This window comes from Anopheles cruzii, chromosome X, assembly GCF_943734635.1.
Source record: "Anopheles cruzii chromosome X, idAnoCruzAS_RS32_06, whole genome shotgun sequence".
NCBI lineage: Eukaryota > Metazoa > Arthropoda > Insecta > Diptera > Culicidae > Anopheles > Anopheles cruzii.
The window spans coordinates 9,578,352-9,596,261 of record NC_069143.1 but is presented as its reverse complement, the minus strand read 5'-3'; the positions used below and the strand labels follow the sequence as shown (position 1 = coordinate 9,596,261).

The 17,910-nt window shown below is 45.0% G+C and overlaps 4 protein-coding genes across 8 annotated transcripts; 1 reads left to right on the top strand and 3 right to left on the bottom strand.

Moving 5' to 3' along the window:
- The first annotated feature begins 1,639 nt into the window (after window positions 1–1,639).
- LOC128269332 (trafficking protein particle complex subunit 1) lies at window positions 1,640–3,090 on the top strand. The gene is made up of 4 exons (XM_053007086.1): window positions 1,640–1,854; window positions 1,914–2,070; window positions 2,184–2,393; window positions 2,521–3,090. The coding sequence occupies exons 2-4, from the start codon at window positions 1,972–1,974 to the stop codon at window positions 2,647–2,649; spliced, it is 438 nt and encodes a 145-aa protein (XP_052863046.1). The 5' UTR covers window positions 1,640–1,854; window positions 1,914–1,971; the 3' UTR covers window positions 2,650–3,090.
- On the bottom strand, window positions 2,387–4,761 carry LOC128267843 (lysosomal Pro-X carboxypeptidase). 2 transcript variants are annotated; one of them, XM_053005184.1, is made up of 3 exons: window positions 4,401–4,761; window positions 3,164–4,207; window positions 2,387–2,982 (listed from the first exon to the last, which is right to left on the bottom strand). In XM_053005184.1, the coding sequence occupies exons 1-3, from the start codon at window positions 4,538–4,540 to the stop codon at window positions 2,745–2,747; spliced, it is 1,422 nt and encodes a 473-aa protein (XP_052861144.1). In that variant the 5' UTR covers window positions 4,541–4,761; the 3' UTR covers window positions 2,387–2,744. The 2 variants fall into 2 exon arrangements, with proteins under 2 accessions (XP_052861144.1, XP_052861924.1); XM_053005964.1 differs by having other exon boundaries at window positions 2,387–2,979.
- Window positions 4,762–8,981: 4,220 nt separating this feature from the next.
- LOC128269028 (uncharacterized) lies at window positions 8,982–10,433 on the bottom strand. Of its 4 annotated transcripts, none has more exons than XM_053006367.1 (3): window positions 9,818–10,433; window positions 9,307–9,544; window positions 8,982–9,152 (listed from the first exon to the last, which is right to left on the bottom strand). In XM_053006367.1, the coding sequence occupies exons 1-3, from the start codon at window positions 10,431–10,433 to the stop codon at window positions 9,035–9,037; spliced, it is 972 nt and encodes a 323-aa protein (XP_052862327.1). In that variant the 3' UTR covers window positions 8,982–9,034. The 4 variants fall into 4 exon arrangements, with proteins under 4 accessions (XP_052862327.1, XP_052862335.1, XP_052862344.1 ...); XM_053006375.1 differs by having other exon boundaries at window positions 9,307–9,541; XM_053006384.1 differs by having other exon boundaries at window positions 9,821–10,433.
- A 1,616-nt stretch (window positions 10,434–12,049) lies between these two features.
- On the bottom strand, window positions 12,050–17,654 carry LOC128274549 (uncharacterized). The gene is made up of 6 exons (XM_053012782.1): window positions 17,380–17,654; window positions 16,685–16,812; window positions 16,232–16,565; window positions 14,099–16,151; window positions 13,944–14,018; window positions 12,050–13,629 (listed from the first exon to the last, which is right to left on the bottom strand). Exons 1-6 carry the CDS (start codon window positions 17,414–17,416, stop codon window positions 13,392–13,394), a joined length of 2,865 nt encoding a protein of 954 aa, XP_052868742.1. The 5' UTR covers window positions 17,417–17,654; the 3' UTR covers window positions 12,050–13,391.
- Window positions 17,655–17,910: the final 256 nt, after the last annotated feature.

The window sequence follows — 17,910 nt, the reverse complement described above, 5'->3', positions numbered from 1 at the left end:
CTTCTCTCCTACTAAGCTCTTTCTTCCTCTTCCTCTTCTCTCTCACACGGTTTTTATCCTCTCCCGGTCAGTGGACCTTTTTCAGCTTAACCCATTAATGCGCGCAGGTATGTTGTTTTTCTTTCTCACTCAAATCACAAAAGAGCTCTATATGCTGCCTTCGAAAGTATGCTCCACGCTTGATCTTGGCCGTTTTTCTTCCGAACTTATGCGCGACTGACTTCATTGCAGAGAGGCTGCCCAACGATCAGCGGTGCAGTCGGTCCGAGACGCAGGAAGCGGGTGACTACCACCCTTTCCCCCCACCCGTTCCGACCCACCGGTTACTCCAATTTATTTAGAAAAAGTTCGGATCAGCGCCTCTTGGCCGTCGCCAACGTCGTGTATTTCCATTTCCCTGGGACAGTCGCGCGGCGGCACCGACAGTCTTACGCGCCGCTGCATTCAGCCCAATCCATCAGGCACCCGTTGTAACCCCGGCATCCACCAAAATTGCCTAATGGCCCCCACGACCGCCAGCTTTCCTAACACTTTCTTCCAAAATGCAAATCTACGGCCGCCGCTGTGAAACAGAGAAACCGATGGAAACATCTCTTCATCTGATTATGCGGGCCTTTCTTCTTTTCATCCTTCCATCTCTCTCTCTCTCTTTCTTTCTCTTTCTCTAGGCTCCCCACCACCACCTCCTGTTCGGTCGTCTCTTTCTTGCCGACCCGCGCTCTTTCTCCTTTCGGAAAAAAGGTGCAGATATCTTATTGTTGCCAAATAGCGGCAGGAAAACGAATAAAGCATATTTCTTACACTACCAACCACCGATGGTTGGACCCACAACAACAATATGATTATCAGTATTATCTCTGTTGTTGTTATTCCTTCGTTATTTCTTCGAAGGAGTCATATTCTGGTGGCCAAGTTTCGATTGTTTCTAAATTTCGTCTAGGTACAGCTCTTCGTATAGAACCATATTCTATGGAACAGGGCTCCTCTGTTCGAACGTATTAAAGTTTCGGCGGAACAGAGAAACGTAGCTTGCAGTGAACATTCAAGACATTTACATTTACCTACATTCAAGAAGTAAAAGCAGTAAAATGAAAAACAAAAGAAACGTAGTAATGATGCACCAAGCCTTATTCACAGCAAACGAATTCTCTGTCATTATCACAGGGACGGTTACTTGCTAGAAAGCTTGCAAATCCAAAGAAGACCAAATAATGGCCTTCATTCAAATCATTAGGAAATACGGTTTGCTAATGAGTAGTATTTTTTGCATGCCGCAGTTCTTCACTGCCACAGTTGTACTTACTGTTGCTGCTGATGTTGCTGCACCTGTCGCGACATTTGTTGCTGCTGTGGTTGCTGATGCTCGACAGGTGGTTGGACAGCCAGCGACGCTATTGCTCGAACAGCTCGATTATTTTCTTCTAAAAGGCCATGCACTAAGCCGTTTATCTAGTGTGTTGTTGCTCGAGCTGTTTTGCCTCTCAAGTTTCCCCTCAGTCATAGTTTTAAACGACTTAATTTTTTTAAATTTGACACAGCTGTCACAGCTGTCACGTTAGTTGTGTAGATTGTGGCAACAGCTCTTGTGTTTTGTTGGGCAACTGTGGCACGAAGGTGCCCGTTCTGAACTGTCAACAAACCACACACCGGATTCCACCTTACGCTTTTATTTACAATTTTCGATATAGTTTACAAACTCCCTATCAATCAACCAAAGTCAACACCAGGTCCAGGCAAACTGCTACGACCGAAACCGCACCGAACCATCAACCCTGACCGCTTGCTTGACAACAGCTTAAATTATTAAACAGCACAAAGCACATCCGCACTGAACGACCACCACGTCAGAACTTGGTAAGGCGTTTTCACTGATCAACACGATCCTTTCTTGATTCGGGTTGTTCGGGCTGTAGCCCTTTGTAAAGTCAGTCCCTTGGTTGGTTAAAGCGCGTAACCAAGCGCGGCACCAAAATGACGATCTGTAATCTGTACATCTTCGACAAATACGGAACACTGCTCTACTATGGCGAATGGAATCGCCTTAAACACTCTGGCATTACGAAAGACGAGGTAGGCGATTATTTGTTCAATTTCCATCTTAAGATGATTGCAGTGCAAAAAAAGCCGTTTATTTGACTGTCGCAATTAATAATATATCCATCATCCACATGGTAACGGCTCAGGAAGCGAAGCTCATGTACGGGATGCTGTTTTCGATCAAATCGTTCGTTAGTAAGATATCACCGATGGACCCCAAGGCGGGCTTTCTGCACTACAAAACGAATAAATATGCGCTCAACTATCTGGAGCTACCGTCGGGCGTGAAGTTTGTGCTCAACACGGACAACACTTCGACAGGCATTCGCGAGTTTCTGCAAACCATCTACAGCAAGGTAGGACAACGATAGCCGACGAGCGCTTCTGTAATCGATCAAACTTTATTGCTTTCTATTGGTTCGTGTTAGCAGAAGCACGAGGAACGTTCGCAAAGTTTCACTTAAGTTTTGTTGGGTTTTGCAGCTTTGGGTTGAGTACGTCGTTCGGAATCCGTTGTGGACGATGGGCACGCCCGTCACGTCGGATTTGTTCGAGGCGAAGCTGAATGAGTTCGTGAAGCAATCGCCACTGTACGGTTCAAAGATAATTTAGAAAAGTCCGTATCGCGGCATTCTCCTTGGCTACAAAGAAAACAAGCACAACGCCCTCATGTAGCATGTGCCTGGGACCCGGACAATCTCGCGATCTCAGAAGCTCTTCAACCGCCAATATTCCGACATCCAGTCACGTATGCTTCGATAGTGCTTTTCTCGTGCTAGAACCACCGTTTCCGGATCCTTCGGGTTCGAAGCACGCAGATCGATATGATGGGCGCCTTCTGGGATGAGTATGATTTTAATTTTATCGTTGCTTGAACGCAGCACGCCTCCTCCAGACCACGGATCGAGCAGGCCGTTGCTGAAGACAATGTTCGTAATGCTACTACTGCTGGGACAGGAGAAAGAAAGTAAAAGTGACATGAGTGACAGTGATAACGTAGCAAACCACACAAAACACATGTAACAAGCTAAGGAACAGATAGCAACGCTAAGCTGACCTACAAACTGTAAAATATATCTGAATTGTGTTCAAAGTATAATAGGGAGTTCGCTAAAAAGAAACTCACTCGAGAAACTGTCCCCCGTAGTTGATGAGCACGTTGGTCGGTCGTGGCCGAACGCCAAACTTTTTGAAGCACTTTTCGGTGTAGGCATGCAGATCCCACTGCTGCGGCAGGAACATGTCGTGCACACCGTCCGTGCACATCGGCATTACCATTTCTGTGCACGACTGGAAGTCCCAAGCATGATCGTCGAGTCCAGTGCCGGCGTACGATGAGTTAATGTTAAGGCAAAGCACCTGTCCGCTATAGTTGGTATACACGTTGAGTGCAAGCGACAGCCGATCGAGTAGCTCCGCGCCCGTATAGTTCAGCGCCAGGTGACTGCAAAATTCACGCACGGGATACGCTGGGACCGGTCCAAGAAAGTTTGACTCGTACGGGTAGTTGATCATCGCCAGGTTGCCGTACACGTCGGCGAGATAGGCAAACAGTGTTTCCGTGACGTCGGTCGCCTTCGTAAGGTTGGTGCAGAAGTGGAACTTTTCGTTCAACACGCGCAGCCCGTCGGCGGTCGCGGAATAATTAGACATTACCTGCCACGAGCGGCGGATGTTGTGCACGCACTCTGGCTTGTCGGCGGTCCGGAACACCGACGTAAGGATCTGATTGAAAACGCCACATGGCGTCAGATCAGGGAACTGGCGGATTGGGGCGGATGCGGCGATCGCTCCCACTACCAGGTGCGGATACTTGATGCGAAACCAGGCCGCCAGCATGCCACCGTAAGAGCCACCAAACACAATAACGGGCTTGGCGCGATTGGTTCCGTTCGCCGTATTGATGGTGCCCAGTAGCAGCGCATAGTCGGCGAGTGCTTGCTCAGAGGTGAGGTAACCGAGTGTGGCTGGCGACTCGAACGAACGGTTGCCAAACGGAAGCGACTTGCCGTAGTATCGGTGTTCAGCGAAAACAACCGTTGCGTTTAGCTTCGGAGCTAGCTCCCACATGAAACCGGTGTTTTGAGCAAACAACTCGATGTCACCCTCATTGCCGGCGTACAGAAGAATAGGACCATCGCTTCGCGCGTAAGTATCATTGTGCAAGTAGCTGCAGAGGAAAATAGGTGTTTATGAAAAAAAAAAATAGCAAATACCAATGGCGGTGCAAACGAGATTTGTTATCTTAGAGGAACAAGTGAAAACAATTTGTTAGGGCAACGATTTCGCCATCAAACAAGTCGTCACTACGTTTCGGGATACAATAGAATGAACTTTCGGGAAATCCGCAAAGGAAAACTTACCGTAACTTAAACGTTGCATTGCTCGTAAAGCTGAACTGATCGATAGGGACGTCAAGTGTTTTGATTTGATACTCATAGGCAACTACGCCGGACACAGCCAATGCCGGAATAAAAAGAACACACCACGATACAGCGATCATATTGCCTCGAGAGCTAACTGATCGATTAAAGGATAAACTCAACTCAAACTCAGGTGATAACTATATTGACAACAAACTGAAACACAACTAGTCGAAAACACAATCTGATCGTGATCTAACAGCCGAACGGTCATCACCGAGGCCTGTGACTGCCTTCTTTTCCCGTATAGAATATTCGATGTTTTCTCTGTGAACCGACGGCTCTCTTCAAAACTGCTTCGAGCTTGTGTATGGTTGGGTAAGAGCGCATGATAAGGAGTAAATAAGAAGCAGGACAATCGTCGATCAGCGGACTGTAGCCCGATCAGGAATTTTATTCGACTGGGACAGTTGTGGTCTGGAACAACCACATACAACCGCGGTCGATTCGTTCTGTCCGATGGCCATTTGTTTTTGGTCCGCTCCCTAGGAGACCTACCCATTTGCCTAGCGTGAAATGTTTCACAGAAAACTTCAATCTACACTAGTGCACGGGTTTCACCACATAAGCAATAGTGGTGAAATAAGCATAACTGGGGAAGCACACGAACCGTACAAGCGAGCTTAAAATAAATATGTAACGTTAAAATCGTTTTTGCTTCATGTAGGCAGGCTTAAAATATAAAATATTTTATACCGAAATGTCAAACGTGTTTACATTCGTGTTTTTGGCCCGAGAAAATAGAAATCGAAGAGGTAAGTCGATTTTTAAATATTTTTTTCGGTTATTTTAGATTTAGTTGCTGTACCAGCAAATAAGAACTTACATTATGCTCTGTTTGTAAACAAAGTGTATGCAAACAGTGTTTACGCTCGGTTTTACGCTTGGTTTTACGTCTTCGCGGAGGCATAAACTTTTTGACATAAGCGCAAACGGTTTGACATTAAAAATTAATTTTACGTTTCGTGTGGCCTCAGCTTAAGTGGACTGGATATTGTAAATGGAGATACCACATACCATCCCGTATGCGGGACTTGTTCGAAGTGGCACACTACACCGAATTAGTGCACACTTTTTTCTGATCGCGTATCGCTATGGAAAGCTCGGCAACAGCTGACCGTTGTATTGATTTATTGAAAAGCCGTTTGTGTGTAAAATTTGTCAGAAAGCGTTCCATTCATTACCTCGAAGTTCCATTTTATCGAGTTTAACCGACGTTTGCGTGGTAGATTATATTTTGAATTGCCTACATGATTGAGTGACTTCGGGGCTAGCTGTCAAAGTGCCCTGAGTTCCTGTGTTAACGAAATTTTACCGCGCTGTCAAATAGTACCACAGAATAGAACACAAATCCAACCCGGACGTATTTATAAAATCTCTGCACAGAAATATACGATTGCAGTCAAAATGAAAGCTGCGGCATTAATCAAGAAAGAGAATGATGTTGAGTAAGTCGGTGTTCAAAATGATAAAAAGGTGTGATAGCACATTATTTTCCAGATCCAAAGTATGCCGATGGTGCCTGTCGAAATGTGAAGCTTTGGAGCCCCTAACGAACGACGAGTCCGGACAATACAAGCTTCAACAACTCTTCGATTGTACCGGTTTTCAGGTAGGAAGATGGTTAAAACAGACATCTCAGCCTATTCCACAAGAAAGACTGTTTTATGAGAGTTGTACTTTTGTAGGCCAATGTATTACCTGGAGTTCCATCATTTTTGTGCACGAATTGCGAATCGCGTTTGGATAAGATGTATGCGTTTCGCTGGCGATGCAACAAAAACATTGCACTGGTCAATGGATTTACCGAAAAGCAAAACACAGTGAAGTACGAGGCAGACATCAGTACAGACCATCTTGGCCATTCTGCTGAAGAAACGGTTGGCACAGAATTGTTAATCAAAACTGAAGCCACCGCACCGGATGCAGCGAACGATTTGCACTTGATTCAGAGGAGTTGTATAGTTCCTCACGTAAATGGGACACATGAATGTTGTGGCAACCAGGCAGATGATTTATTCGAAGCAGAAGAAAATCCAATTGCATTCAAGTTAGAGAATGCCGATGTCGATGAACAGGATAACAGTCCAACTTCAGAGTTAATCTGCCACGATCGAGAAGATCCCCCTGCGACGACCAACACATGTGTTAATGATTCGCCATCAGAATTAATTCGAAACGGAATTGCTGAAATGGATGAAGAAAAAACGCTACATCGGTTGCGCTCGTATAATCTTCGGAGTCGTCAACAAGTTGACAGTGGCAGAAATCGGAACACCGTCAGAAAAAGTCCTTGCCGTAAACAAAAGCATCCGTGCCCTCATTGTTCCGCAACTTATATTCGTCCAAGCCAGCTAAAGATTCACATCCGGACACACACCGACGTAATGCCTTATGCGTGTAACAACAAATCGCTACATCGGTTGCGCTCGTATAACCATCGGAGTCGTCAACAAGTTGACAATGGCAGAAATCGGAAAGCCCATAGCAAAGGCCATCGCAATAAGGGGAAGCACCACTGCCCTCATTGTTCCGCAACATATATTCGTCCATGCCATCTAAAGATTCACATCCGCACTCATACCGGCGAAAAGCCTTATGCGTGTGAAATATGTAATCAAACATTCAGGTGTTCAAGCAATCTGACAGAACATAAGAAAACTCATAACAAGGACCAACACCATCAGTGTCCGTATTGTCCGTCTAAGTTTGCACAGTTATTCAACAAGCCTTATGTGTGTGAAATATGTGACCAAGCATTCAGGTATTTAAGCAATCTGGTTCGACATAAGAAAATCCACAACAAGGACCAATACCATCAGTGTCCGCATTGTACGTCCAAGTTTGCACGGTTAGACAAATTCAAAGATCACGTTCGCATTCATACCGGTGGAGAGCCGTTTGTGTGTAAAATCTAAGACAACGTTCCACTCATCATTCGCACTACCACTTCATTCGGAAATTCATAAAAAGAACAAATAACTTTTGTTTGGATCAGTACAATAAAAGATAATTATTGTTCACAAAACTTTGTCTTTGATGGCACATGGGAAACCAAGGAATCGAAAATGTACTCAAAAGGCTTGCCACTTTTCAGCCCATGTGTCGTCGACACAAAAATACGAGAGGCTTTGTAGCCTTTCAAAATCATTCAACTTTTAAAATCGCCACACTGCGTTGGTCGCAGCAATAGAATACAGACTTTTCTACGGCATCGACGACTTTCGGTATCTTTTAAAATGTAAAGGTAAAAAATAACAGTCTGTGCGGTGAATGTAGGAAGTACAGAAGGTTTTCGAAGTTCATTTATAAGAGAAGAAGATTATAAAATTATCTATCCACAAAGCATTTTTCCAAAAACCGGAATCGGAATGTAAACCCTCAGCATAGGCCAGGATCTGGTTGGGCTTATAGTAGATGGTCCCTGAGGTCTCTATTTCGGAGTATCTAACGGCCAACTACCTCTCGACCGCGAGCGGTGGAAAAGTTCCCTGAAGCAGGCAAAGACCGCTCGGCGTTTGTGGCCGGATAAGTAATTATATTGCTTGCTATGCTTCCGATTCGTCGATTATAATCATTTCGATGACATGTAAACATTCGGACTATCATTTATGATTATCTTCGGATTATCAGTTCAGGCGTTTGATAGAAGATTGCTTCAAACCTCTGTTCCATTGGTCAATCGGCTGCCATTTTATTATCTGTAGGAAAATTGCCTTGATAGAGCAAACGTTACAATGATTGATTTTGTTGTTATCATCTTGCACAGCTGGATCCTCAACCGATCCATACTTTTGCGGAGATACTGCATAGGTTCGGCTTAGTGAGGGAAATGCTAGACTGCCAGTAACAATAAATAAATCAAGAAAATATTGTTCTAACACAATGCTACACATGCATTCACTTGTAATAAGGCCAGAAATGTAACTATGGAAAGTAATCAGTAGTGAAGGCATGAACAGAGCCTAGAGACACTTGTTCCAATCAACTAACTTCCTACTCGTGCTGCATCGAAGCAAAGCATTAAACATAAACCTTCTTACGAGGAACTGTATGCAGACATTTTGTGGCCTCCTGCCGAAAGAGGCAAGCCCAAATGACGTATACTTATCTATGTGCTTAGTGACACGACAAATGTATGAAAGACAAGAAGCCAGCCAGCAAAACAGGAAAATGACATGGTCGAAGAATGATCAACCCCTTTTATAGTACCACGGAGTTGCTACCATCGATCGCTTGATTGCTATCAGATACGTTCCACTAATTTGGCAACGTTTCGATCGTTACCTGTAACGTGTGGTTTTGTTCTCCGCGTGATTTCCCCTAGTTGCTGTACCATCGTAAATCATGCGTAACAGTCGACCGTACGACTCGACGGTATGGCACGTCTTGACAATTAGGGTGCAGTTAGGGATGATCGTTCTTGGAATGTTTATCGGATGGCTGCGTGCCGAGTGAGGTGTACGTGCATCGGGGGTGACCTTAGATGGTTTGGTTTCGTTTCGGTTAAGCTTGGTGGAGGGTTTCGCGAAGATTGCATGCGGCGAATAAATTGAAAGGACCTTTTATAGGTTTTATGGGCGCGGTTTGATTGTTTTCGATGCCGGGGGAGGAATTTTGCTGAATCCGGCCGCGTCAAACACGGGCAGCAATTCGCGGACCCGTCCAGGAATGCTGCCATCAATCATGCGCCTAATTTTGGAGGGGGAAGATGAAAACATAGCAAAAGAGAGAATAACGTGAGCAAAATGTAACGAGAAGAAGAAGATAGTTGCTAAAGAAGCTAGAGCTCTACCAAAGCCGGGTAACACATAGTTACAACGTTTTGATTTTATTAGTTACTTACGCTCCTCGTTTGGTTGCTATTTTGGCTGCATGGGGCGGCAGCTGGGCTTCGGTGGGAAAAAAAGTAGCCCCGTAAAAGTCGAGCCCGTTCTGTAGTAGGTGATTGTACTCATCTAGCGAAGCGAGCGTGATACGTATGGGCGGCGGCGGAGACTCTTTTTGCAGCGCCACGTCCTGCTCGTCTATCGGTTTGGCAGTCGAAAGCTTCGGCACTTGCGGCTTTGGTTGTGTTCCAGCTGCTGTTGGACAATTTCAAATGGTATGCCAATCAAAAACGTGCAAGGAAACAAGTAATGCGAACAGGGACCATATGCGAACGTCGGGAGTCGCGAGAGTAACGAACACGTCATGTGCCCTCATGCAGACCGAAAGAAAAACGTGGAAACACAGGCGAAAAATGAAGATGAGAAAGCGGGAGAGAGAGAGAGAGGGCGAGAGAAAGATAGAGGGACAGAAAGAGAGGCAGGGAGAAACATAGTACATCAGTCGAGTGCATGTTCGTGGTCGCTTACCACCAGCGTGTAGTGGCTGGCTGGGATCCTGCTGAATCGACGGTTTTTGATAGTGCACTACCAGCCGTACAACCTCAACCACAGAATTGAAACGGTACAGTGAGTGCCTAATGTCTTCCTCTGGCAAGTCCTCTGGCACGTCGAATACGTACAGCATGAACGTTTTCTGCGGCCGACAGGGTATGGCGATCTTTTTGTAAAACCGCGCACCGGTAACCTTATGAAAGCCCTTCTTGAACACTGCCTGGTAGTCTTCGGGGCTGGAAAACTTGAACAGGATGCCGGTAGCGGTTTTGGTCAGGCTGAAGCATCCCTTGAAGTTCATTTTTTCGCAGATCAACGCGGCCCGGTCCATCGACAGTTCGTGCGAGGGAGTTAACAGGAACGCGCCCTTGGCGAGAAAATTCTCACTGTCCGACACCTCCGAGTCATCGTCGTCGCTGGCGTTGATGGCTCGCGCTGCACGCTTATCGTTCCAAAGGACATCGGTCATTTTGGGGCTACCGACCGACTGCTTTGCGCCAGTGGCAATAAGATTGCTCGAACTTCGCTGGCGCCGGTATTCCGAAAGGTTTTTCTCCTGTTCCACATCCGACGCGTTGCCGATGTACGACATTTTACCAGAACAGTTCACAATGACCACAATCGACACAAACCAAAACGAAACACCACAGCGCGTCTAGCACTAGTGAGCACAACGTAAACGGCTCGGTTGATGAGGATACCGGGTAGCTCGATGAGCGTTTTTCTTTTTATCACAGACAAGATCTGTGCGTATGGTCGAACCGGAAGCGTTTGATAGAAGAAATCCTGTTGAGAGTTTCCAAAGCACAGGGTTTCCACAAAGCACAGAAGCAACGGTATGATCCACCACCAGCTGGCGTAATGAGAGGGTATATGGTTCAGCGTGTTCTTTTATACCGAGCATGTCGCCGAGACTATAGGTCGAACCTAAGAAAGGTGTTGCCATTCAGTCCTGTGACAGCCGGCAGCGGCACAAAACCAGAACCCCGGTATAATCGGCTTCGCAAATTGCAGCGCTTATGGTAGCATGATCCACCCGAAGTTGCCAACAATACCGCAAAATACAATTTCAATTGTTCTTAATCAATTTGCCTGAGGTGCCCGCCCCATCAATGGTGAGTACTTGGTCCATGATCGCAATCGCGCCCCTTGCTCCAAATGTTGCCCGTTGTGCTTCATTTGCCACGTGACGCCGACCACTGTGTGTAGTTTGTCGTCAAATGTTATACTCGCTCTGCTCTGTGAAAATATCTGTCACTGTACGAGATGGAAGAAATGTTGGAAACATAAATGGATACATTCTTGCGTATAAGCTGTAAAGGGTAGAATCGTAAATTATGAAACACTGCTGCTTGCAAATGGCTTGTTGCGTTTGAATATTGTCATAACTACGAACTAGTCGCTCAATTCACGACGGACACAACCTTTTTTTACCTTTTAGTATTATGTATACCTTTTTTGGCTAATTAGACCGACCGACTTTTGCGTGAATAGCAAAGCAGCCATCCTTCGCTGTTGTCAACTGTTTTTTTAATTATCACTGTTACTTTACCATTCATATTTATTAACATTTTACTTTTTTCGTCAGTTAGCTTACAACACTTCGAGCTATTGCCATCTTACAAGCTGGGAAACTTTTTTTTTATCCGGCTGCAACCACCGAGCGATCTTGGGCCGCGACAGAGATAAAGTTAATCTCTATTGCTCCCTGGAACGTTGTGTTTTATACGGGCGGGGTTGTTGGCCCCGAGTCAAACACCTGGACCACGACGAGCGTTGCCAACTGGTTTATCGACGTGAGGCAACATAAAAACAAAAGTATATATAAAATAATGTGTTATGAATTTAATCTCTCGATTCTCAATTCTCTTTGTTAATTCTGCATTTGAATATCGAAACATATAAAAATCAGGTTAATATAACACATAAATAACTAAATCTACCCTAATTATTATTGTTATTTGCTATTATTATTAGAACGATTAGAACCGTATTAGGCACCAACTTAATGTTTTGCACTCGAGTTGATGTACTGTTAGAGTTCGAACTAACGTGTTTCGCATAGAAATCGATTGATTGGTGCAGCGAGATGGATGATATACGAACGAGCCAACACTTTACACGAGATTAAATAAAAATTACATTTATTAGTCTTTATTTTGCTTTTAAAACCTTAAACTAACACTCAACATCTTAAAAGAACAGTTCCTAACGAATATGTACAATTATTTTCACATACTATTCAAATGTTCAGATGATAAATTATGTTTCGCCAGATACTGTATCGTCGTCATGATATGCAAATATGCACCAACAGTGACGTGGAGAACAAACTAAAAACAGTGTATACCCAGCAGCACTTTAATAAATGCCATTGAAGTCAATGGTAGGATTTTTCTAATAAACTTGTATGTTCAATGTATTGTTTTCATGTTTCATGTTCTTCTATCAAATAATAACCATTGGATGTAATGCACGTTTGCTGTTATTTCCAAAAACGAACTTTGGACGACTTATATATTGGATTGTTCAATCAGTTTTGCGATTCAGTAGCCCGCTGCTGCTACTAGTTTAAATTAATTTTGTTATGTTCGTACACTCTTCATACGAACGTATGGGAAAGTTCATTTCAATCTGAAATGAAAGTGAAAGAGATTTAGTAGAAGCCTTAGGCATCTCATTGGCCGGTGTAGGCAATATTTGGACTGAAGTGTTGGGTTTCAGACAGCTGTGTGCACAATGGGTTCCGCATTCGCTAACAATGGAACAATGGAACAAAAACACAAACCATAACATTGCGTTTTTCTAATCGAACCGCAAAACTTATTGAACAGCTTGGTATAACACACGGGCTGAAAAGTCCCGGCCCCACGAAAGTATATATAATACAATATAATATATTATAATATCCACTGTTGATGGTATTTCCCATTCCCAAGATTGTCGATGATTATTACACCACGCACATCACAGAATATCGAGGTCAACCTTTCCAGACAATGATTGTGCTTTCGAATGCTTTGGGCGAGGTTCACCAGTTGCTCTCCAATCAGTTAACGATCATTTTGATTTCGAAGTGTGATGAAGTGATGGATACATGTTCCATCCGTAATATTCACACATCCACATTTCATTATCACATATTGGTGCAAAAATTTCATGTTTTACGTTCAAACATGACCAAAACACTGCTCAACACTTTCTTGAGCAAACGCGGCACCCACTTTGAACACAGCTTGCTTATAGTCAAATGCTCAGTTTGACTACTGTAATTGCGAATTGCAACCACTGCATGACGAGCTTAATGCTGTCAAGGTATGTTTCTCGTCTCTAAATCTGCTTTTAATATGATGATGACCTTCAACTAGATATTTCTTTCGACCTCAATTGAAGGATAATGAGCACTATGTATGTAGGACGTACCAAACGTTATATCGCACGCCAGCATAAGATATCCAAGATCTTGTTTTGCAGCAGCTGCAGGTTATAATTATTAAGCATTATATATTTAAGATCTAAGATGCACCAACCGTTATACCGCACGTCTCCCTCAGATATCCACGATCATATTTTGGAGCTGCTGCAGATTGTTTCCCATCACTGCGTTCTCTGGTAGGCAGCGTATCTTTAGCAGCCAGCTCTTGCACTCCAAACATTTGTTTTGACGCTCCTCGCGACTAACGTCGACTCCGAGTGTACATGCGGCCCACGAATCAGTATTTTCACGTATCACCGGGAGAAAGGTGGAAAGGATTACGCGCAGTGTATCGCACGCTCTGGTACAGTAGCTATATGAGACAAGAAAAAATAGCACCAAAAAGTTATACATCGATTTGTTTTTTTTTCTAATCATCCGTGTTTAATTTTCAACTGTTTTTAATTTTATTTCGAACTCTGAACCGAAGAAACTAAAACTTGGACTACACCAGAGACAATGTTGATCTCTGTTGTGTTTTACGGGCGGTGTTGTGAGACCTCCCTAGCTCACCAGCCACTGCTCCTATCGACATCCCGCTATGAACGGTTTTAGATACATACAGTTACATCATGCAATCGCTTGCAATGAACCGTTCTTAAAAATCCTCATTTAAAAAATACTTACAATTTATGTTCACTTTGCAACAGATCATATACTTTAGGCAACAGTAACACACACATGTCGAGCGACCATTGCGTACTGAAAACAAACAAAAACATATACACATAAAAAAGAGTTCCATACGCGAATCACCTTCACATCAGCAACGAGTATCTTACGTCTTTTCCAATATTGCACCCAACACATCAACCAGAATTTGCTGTTCGTCCATGCGCACAGCAACTTTTAGCGCATTGGTTACGTTTCCCGTCTTCGTGTAATTGCGAATAGCTCCTAACAGCGCAGTTCGATTGCAAAGCGTCTGCATGATGGCGATATGCTCGTTGCGCATCATGTGAATTGCATTCTCGTCCGGGGACGTACCGTTTTCGGTGCTTCCATAGCCCAGCACCATTAACCGTCCGCCGCTTTCATTTCCATACTCGTAAAGAGGCCCATTGATATTTCCGTACGCCCCTATCAAACTGTCAGCAGTCGCCGCTGCGACTGTGGCCATACTGCTGCTAGAGTTTGAGTGTATCAAGCTCGACTGTCGCTGACCGTAGATGGAGGTAGTACTACGCCCATGGTGACGCATGTCGAGTGACGTTTTGGAACGTACCACTGGCTTTGTGACTATCTCCACCTTGATGTTACTGTTGTGCCCACCGGTGTTACCATACGAGCGCTGGTGCCGGTCGGGACCACCGTAGCAATGCTTTCGGTCTCTGCCAATCTGTGCGTTACTTTCACTGCGTAGCAGCTTGCCCTGCTGATGTTGGTACAACGGGTTGCCGGAAAAGTGCGACCCAATCGGAAGCTCTTGGTTGTTACGAATCGGTGAACTGCCCCTACTGATCGGTTTCCTAAATGTGACAGGTTCGTCTCCGGTTAACTTGTTAAGCTCCAACGTGCTTTTAGAGGTGGCAATGCGGTGGACTAGATTACTCGATGACCGGTGGTGAGATGATTGAACACCTGCTAACCGACGCTGGTCAGTGGCGGAATTGCGCAGTCCCGCGAAATGGCCGGTCGTACTGTCATGCTGCCTAGAACCACTTCTCGATCCAAGTGCACCACCCCCGATCGCATATGCTTCGCTCGAAGACGCCATCCCATCTTGAGCGTTTCCACCAGTTACCTTCGGAGCATAATCCGGTGGTTGTGCATTATTGACAGGATAATCTTCTTCCGGCTCTGGCAAGGCGCTACTCTTAAGAGGGAAATAGTGTAGATCACTAGAATATCCGGCATCGACTCCGACGATGCTGCTAGGTTTTAGATTATATCTGTCCATCTCTTCCTGTACATGATGGTGGCTATTGATCAGCGGCGGTGAGGTGAACGACATACTACCATTGTTGCTGTGATTAGACGATGTTAAACCAGATTCCAGCAGCGTAGCGGTTGATGTGCTACTGGGCGGTACATCTTGGGCATTAGGTACAGGGCTGTGAACCACCCGCTGATCTCGGATCGTATCAAAGACGAACATCGCGCTCTCCACCGATTGTGAGGATGTCTTGTTAGTGGAAATTAGCGCATTCATGTCTTCCTCGTCAATCATTTCGATGCTCAAATTGGGTGACATACCCCCGTTTGCTCCGCTGAAGTCGTCGAGCCCGGAGGCTGCTGATACCGACGCCTCTGCCACCGTCGACATCTTACTACTTCCGCCACCAGCAACTCCACGATCACCGATTGATAGCCGCAGTTTGCCACTGCCACGATTGAAGCTTTTGCGCGACGTTTCGTTGTGGTTGAACGGTTGACCAAACGATGAGGCGTTGAATGCTCGCAGTCCCGTAAATGGTACAGCATGCACCGTCACTGAACCTTTTTCGAACGTTCCGAAGATGAGTTCTGAGCCAGCAAGGTGCATGTCGCCCAGCGTGCACCAATACGACTCGATGCGATCGAACTCTTGATCAGGCTCCCAGCCGAGCACAGTGATGGCCGCCGCCGTCCCAACAAACAAACATTTGCCACTCTCGTCAAACAAAACACAGCGTACCGGGAGTCCTTGTGCTGATCGCTCAGCTTGCGCAGGTGGCACAGATCGCGAAAGCAATTGGCGCTTTTCGAGATCGTACAGATCAACCGTGCCGTCCTGGCGACCAGCGGCCATTAGCAAATCCGAGGGATGATACTGAACGTAGGTGGCCGGTGTTTGCCGCTCGGTGAATTCCATGAACAACTTGCTCATCCGAATGTCCCAGATGATGACACTTCCTGGTGGACGGCAAGAGAAAGTAAAGGTGTTACAACAAAAAAAGCCCCTCTCTCCAGCACCTTTCAATTCTCCAACATACCTTCGTTACCCGCCGAAGCTATCCAGAGACCATCGGGCGATATTTTAACAGAATTCACGTGAGACATATGGCCCCTATAACGCTTGACGCATACCTTCTGCCGAACGTCCCACAACCGGATGGAAGTATCGTTGCTACCGGACACGGCGTAGTTGTCGTTCAGTGGGTGTACATCCAATGTACGGACGCTCTTCATATGACCAAAAAGAGAGGTCGCCTCGCCGACATTCAGGTTCCATAACTTTATCACACCTGTGTCGTCGGCCGAATAAACAAAATCGTCCGAGTAGGCGAATCTGACGCACTCGATGGACGAGTTGTGCCCAGGCAACGTCTGCAAGTAAAGTTTGAGAATAGCGTCGTATTTAAGTGAGAGCACATGCTTCATTAGAACGTGTTACAGAAAATTCGCTGATCCAAAAACTTATCAATATGCGTTGGTTGACTGCTTACCATGAAGCACTGATTGCTGTTGAGAGCCCATAACTTTATGTTGCAATCCTGACCACCAGTCACCAAAACGCGTCCGGTTTCTCCAAGGTTCAAACATGTTACTTTACTGCTGTGAGCTTCAATGTCATCTACGATGTTTAAAGATACAATGTTTAAATCGATATTAGCAAAACGGTAAAACCAATGCTCTAAACAACATAAACGACTAGCATTCAGCTGTCCTCTCGTTGTCAGTCCTTATCTTTAAGTGTTGATATATTTTTACGTCGAAAAAGTACTATTCGCTACGGAACCATAAAGGGTTATCACTTCGTACAAATTATCTTAGATTTGTGTCTTGTTTAATACTTTTTTGTGCCTTTTCCATTTTCCCTTTCCATAACCTCAAACTGCCTAGCGCGCATTAGCAAGCCATCGACGAGGTTGGAACACTCAAATTAGATACTTATTAGTAGAGTATTCTGTTTTTTGGGCCATACAGAAGAAGGACAATAAAAATCAACAAGGACAAACAGAAGGACGGAGATAAAAGTCTAGCATTTTTGAGTTCGTGAAGCCTCCATTAAGACTGACATGACGTCAACATTACATTCATCAAAGAACTACAGTATGCTGCTTGCTAAATAGGGCTGTCCTTTAAGTAGCACAGCGAATCGCAAGCAAGTTACAAAAACAATAACATTGGAAGTACTCACATATTTTGGAAGGAAGCATACGGGTTACCGATGCCATACCCTAGGGTGGAGCCTCTTGTACAATGCAACTGGATCCACACACAATGCACCCCTCTTTCGCCACAGCCACCAGCAAGCACAGACGGTCGTACGATCGTATACTTGCAGTTTGAGCGAAACAACTTCCAGACCCAGCACAAAGCAGCATTCGTGTGATTGTGACAAGCGCAACAACAGACGATCCTTGGAGAGCACAGTTTAATGTTCTCTTATGTTGTGTTCTGGCTGTAGGTGGCTTTTATTTTCGGAAGGTACCAGAACATTCCTTCGCACTCGCGTTTAATGCACCTTTTCTTTTCATTTTTCCTATGACCTTCGGATCAGACTGCAAACAACGTGTGACAGCACGCACTGGCACGGTGTATTTATAGACTCTGAATATCACAGGGGTCTACAGGGTGTAACGACCGCGACTCTGCGCTATTACGCAGCGGAAAGTACTGCACACGAATGTATAAACCGACTCCAATAACATCTCAAATTGCCTGCGAG

Excerpts from the sequence above, each read along its gene's own strand:
- LOC128269332 (XM_053007086.1), top strand. The coding sequence starts at position 1,972 with ATGACGATCTGTAATCTGTACATCTTCGACAAATACGGAACACTGCTC. Across the intron at positions 2,071-2,183 it reads CTGGCATTACGAAAGACGAG|GAAGCGAAGCTCATGTACGG; the intron begins GTAGGCGATTAT and ends GTAACGGCTCAG. Across the intron at positions 2,394-2,520 it reads TGCAAACCATCTACAGCAAG|CTTTGGGTTGAGTACGTCGT; the intron begins GTAGGACAACGA and ends TGGGTTTTGCAG.
- LOC128269028 (XM_053006367.1), bottom strand. The coding sequence starts at position 10,433 with ATGTCGTACATCGGCAACGCGTCGGATGTGGAACAGGAGAAAAACCTT. Across the intron at positions 9,545-9,817 it reads CCAGCCACTACACGCTGGTG|CAGCTGGAACACAACCAAAG; the intron begins GTAAGCGACCAC and ends ATTGTCCAACAG. Across the intron at positions 9,153-9,306 it reads ATAGCAACCAAACGAGGAGC|GCGCATGATTGATGGCAGCA; the intron begins GTAAGTAACTAA and ends CTCCAAAATTAG.
- LOC128274549 (XM_053012782.1), bottom strand. The coding sequence starts at position 17,416 with ATGGCATCGGTAACCCGTATGCTTCCTTCCAAAATAT. Across the intron at positions 16,566-16,684 it reads ACAGCAATCAGTGCTTCATG|ACGTTGCCTGGGCACAACTC; the intron begins GTAAGCAGTCAA and ends CTTTACTTGCAG. Across the intron at positions 16,152-16,231 it reads AGCTTCGGCGGGTAACGAAG|GAAGTGTCATCATCTGGGAC; the intron begins GTATGTTGGAGA and ends GCCGTCCACCAG.
- LOC128267843 (XM_053005184.1), bottom strand. The coding sequence starts at position 4,540 with ATGATCGCTGTATCGTGGTGTGTTCTTTTTATTCCGGCATTGGCTGTG. Across the intron at positions 4,208-4,400 it reads AATGCAACGTTTAAGTTACG|CTACTTGCACAATGATACTT; the intron begins GTAAGTTTTCCT and ends TTTCCTCTGCAG. Across the intron at positions 2,983-3,163 it reads TACGGGGGACAGTTTCTCGA|TAGTAGCATTACGAACATTG; the intron begins GTGAGTTTCTTT and ends CTGTCCCAGCAG.